Raw genomic sequence first — 1,647 nt, 5'->3', positions numbered from 1 at the left:
GATGCTGCTGGGACTTCGTGGCATGGCCAGTGGGGATCGGGGAAGGCTTCCTGGAGGAGGTGGCTTTCAGGTAGGTTTTGAAGACTATGTAGGGTTTCTCTGCGTGAATGTGTTTGTGTCTGCTTGGTGGTGCCAGCGAGATAAAACCGCAGGGGTCTGCAAATGGGCAGCCGGTGTGAGACGAGGGTTGACACCGGACAGCCGTGTCTGTACGGGAAGGAAGGAGCCAGGCTGGGGATGACCTGGATGGCGAGTCCAGGAGGTGAGACTACTCCTACCAGGAGGGGAGACAGTCCGACTTCAGCAGGAACGGACTTCGTCTGGGGAGGGCAGCTGCCGTCCGGAGGAGCAGGCCGCCCGGAGGCCGCAGAGACCTGGCTGCAGACCCGCGGTGTGACCGCACACGCTGGGCCTCTCCGAGCCACCGCCCCTGCCTAGCCCACGGCTGCTGCAGGAGGTGAATGGCGGGCGAGAGCTGTGCACACTGCAGGGCTGGACCCCACCCCACGGCCTGCCACCTTGGACAAGGCAGCCGCGCGCAGCGCCCGTGAGGGAGAGCCTGCCAAGGCGCCTGCCTCCCTCCTGCTGCTGAGCTGCCGACGCGAACAGTTCCTTCCCCAGTGACATCTGCCTGGGAGAAATTTGAAATTTAAAATGGGCAGCCCCATTATCCCCGCTCCTGGGCGGGCAGGCTCCCGTCCGCCTGCCTGCGCCAGGCCCTGGGGCAGCCCCCAGGCAGCCCCTAGCTCAGCTGCCAGCCCCCCTGGCCAGCCCGGAGCCCTGCCCTGCTGCGCCTGCACAGCCCTGGGCACCCTCCAGGCCTGCCCCTCTCCTGCCCCTGCCGAGGCAGCAGCAGGTAGGGTGAAATGCAGAGACCGGCCGGACGCAGGTTCAAGTCTCAGCAGAGCGGGGGCTGCAGCCCGCTCTGCCTCTGCCTCTTGCCTGCCTGCAGCGAGACTCGAGCGGCCATCTGGCCAGCCGGCGCTGATGTGGGCTGGGGGGACTGAAGTGTGAGGATTCAGAGATGGGCCCATCGGGGACACTCAGGGTGGTAGCCAGGAGCCCCGCAGGGCAGATGCCCATTCTGGAGGTGAGAAACAGACCCAGCCGTCAAGAGCCGGGTTCCTGTGGTCCACCTGGACTGAAAGGCTGGCCACACCGGACACTCGGTCCCTTGCTGCCTCTGCACAGCCCACAGAGGGTGTTGGGGGCGCAGTGAGGCCACCCCCGGTGCACCCCAAACCCAGAGTTCAAGCTCCCCTGAAGGAGGAAAGGAGGGTGCTAGCTTTGCCCGCGCGTTTCCGAGTCTCCCGGCCGGCGTGCCCCCAAACTCCTGCCTCCACGCTGGGCACCCGCCCCGCTGGCAGAGCGCCGCCCGCCAACCGCGCGTCCCTGTGCCCCACTCCGGGCTGGCGCGTACCTGCGGCTTGTCGCGCGGTCGGTCCTCAAGTTGGGAAGCGCCGCCCATGGTCTTCCAGCGGTCGTTGACCATCTTCCGGCAGGACTCGCGGGGGTGCCCGGCCGGCGCGCCGCTGCCGAGCGCAAAGGCACCGAGGTGGGCGCGGGCTCGGGCCGGTTGAAGAAGAGGCTGCGCCGCGGCCGCTTCAGGAAGAGCGCGAGCACCAGGCTGAAGGCGAGGAAGGCCAG

At 67.6% G+C, this 1,647-nt stretch overlaps 1 protein-coding gene across 1 annotated transcript in view; it reads right to left on the bottom strand.

Moving 5' to 3' along the window:
- The window catches only part of FIBCD1 (fibrinogen C domain containing 1), a gene marked incomplete at its 3' end in the record, with an annotated part of 20,693 nt that extends 19,201 nt beyond the window's left edge, over positions 1-1,492 (bottom strand). The window contains exon 1 of the mRNA XM_004677877.1: positions 1,421-1,492. Within this exon, the coding sequence (XP_004677934.1) occupies positions 1,421-1,492 (72 nt within the window). The remainder of the gene's footprint in view (positions 1-1,420) is intronic.
- Positions 1,493-1,647: the final 155 nt, after the last annotated feature.

Source organism: Condylura cristata, unplaced genomic scaffold (genome assembly GCF_000260355.1).
Source record: "Condylura cristata isolate star-nosed mole 26May11 unplaced genomic scaffold, ConCri1.0 scaffold00006, whole genome shotgun sequence".
NCBI classification, from domain to species: domain Eukaryota; kingdom Metazoa; phylum Chordata; class Mammalia; order Eulipotyphla; family Talpidae; genus Condylura; species Condylura cristata.
The sequence above is the reverse complement of the archived record's forward strand: the minus strand, read 5'-3'. Positions and strand labels throughout refer to the sequence as shown.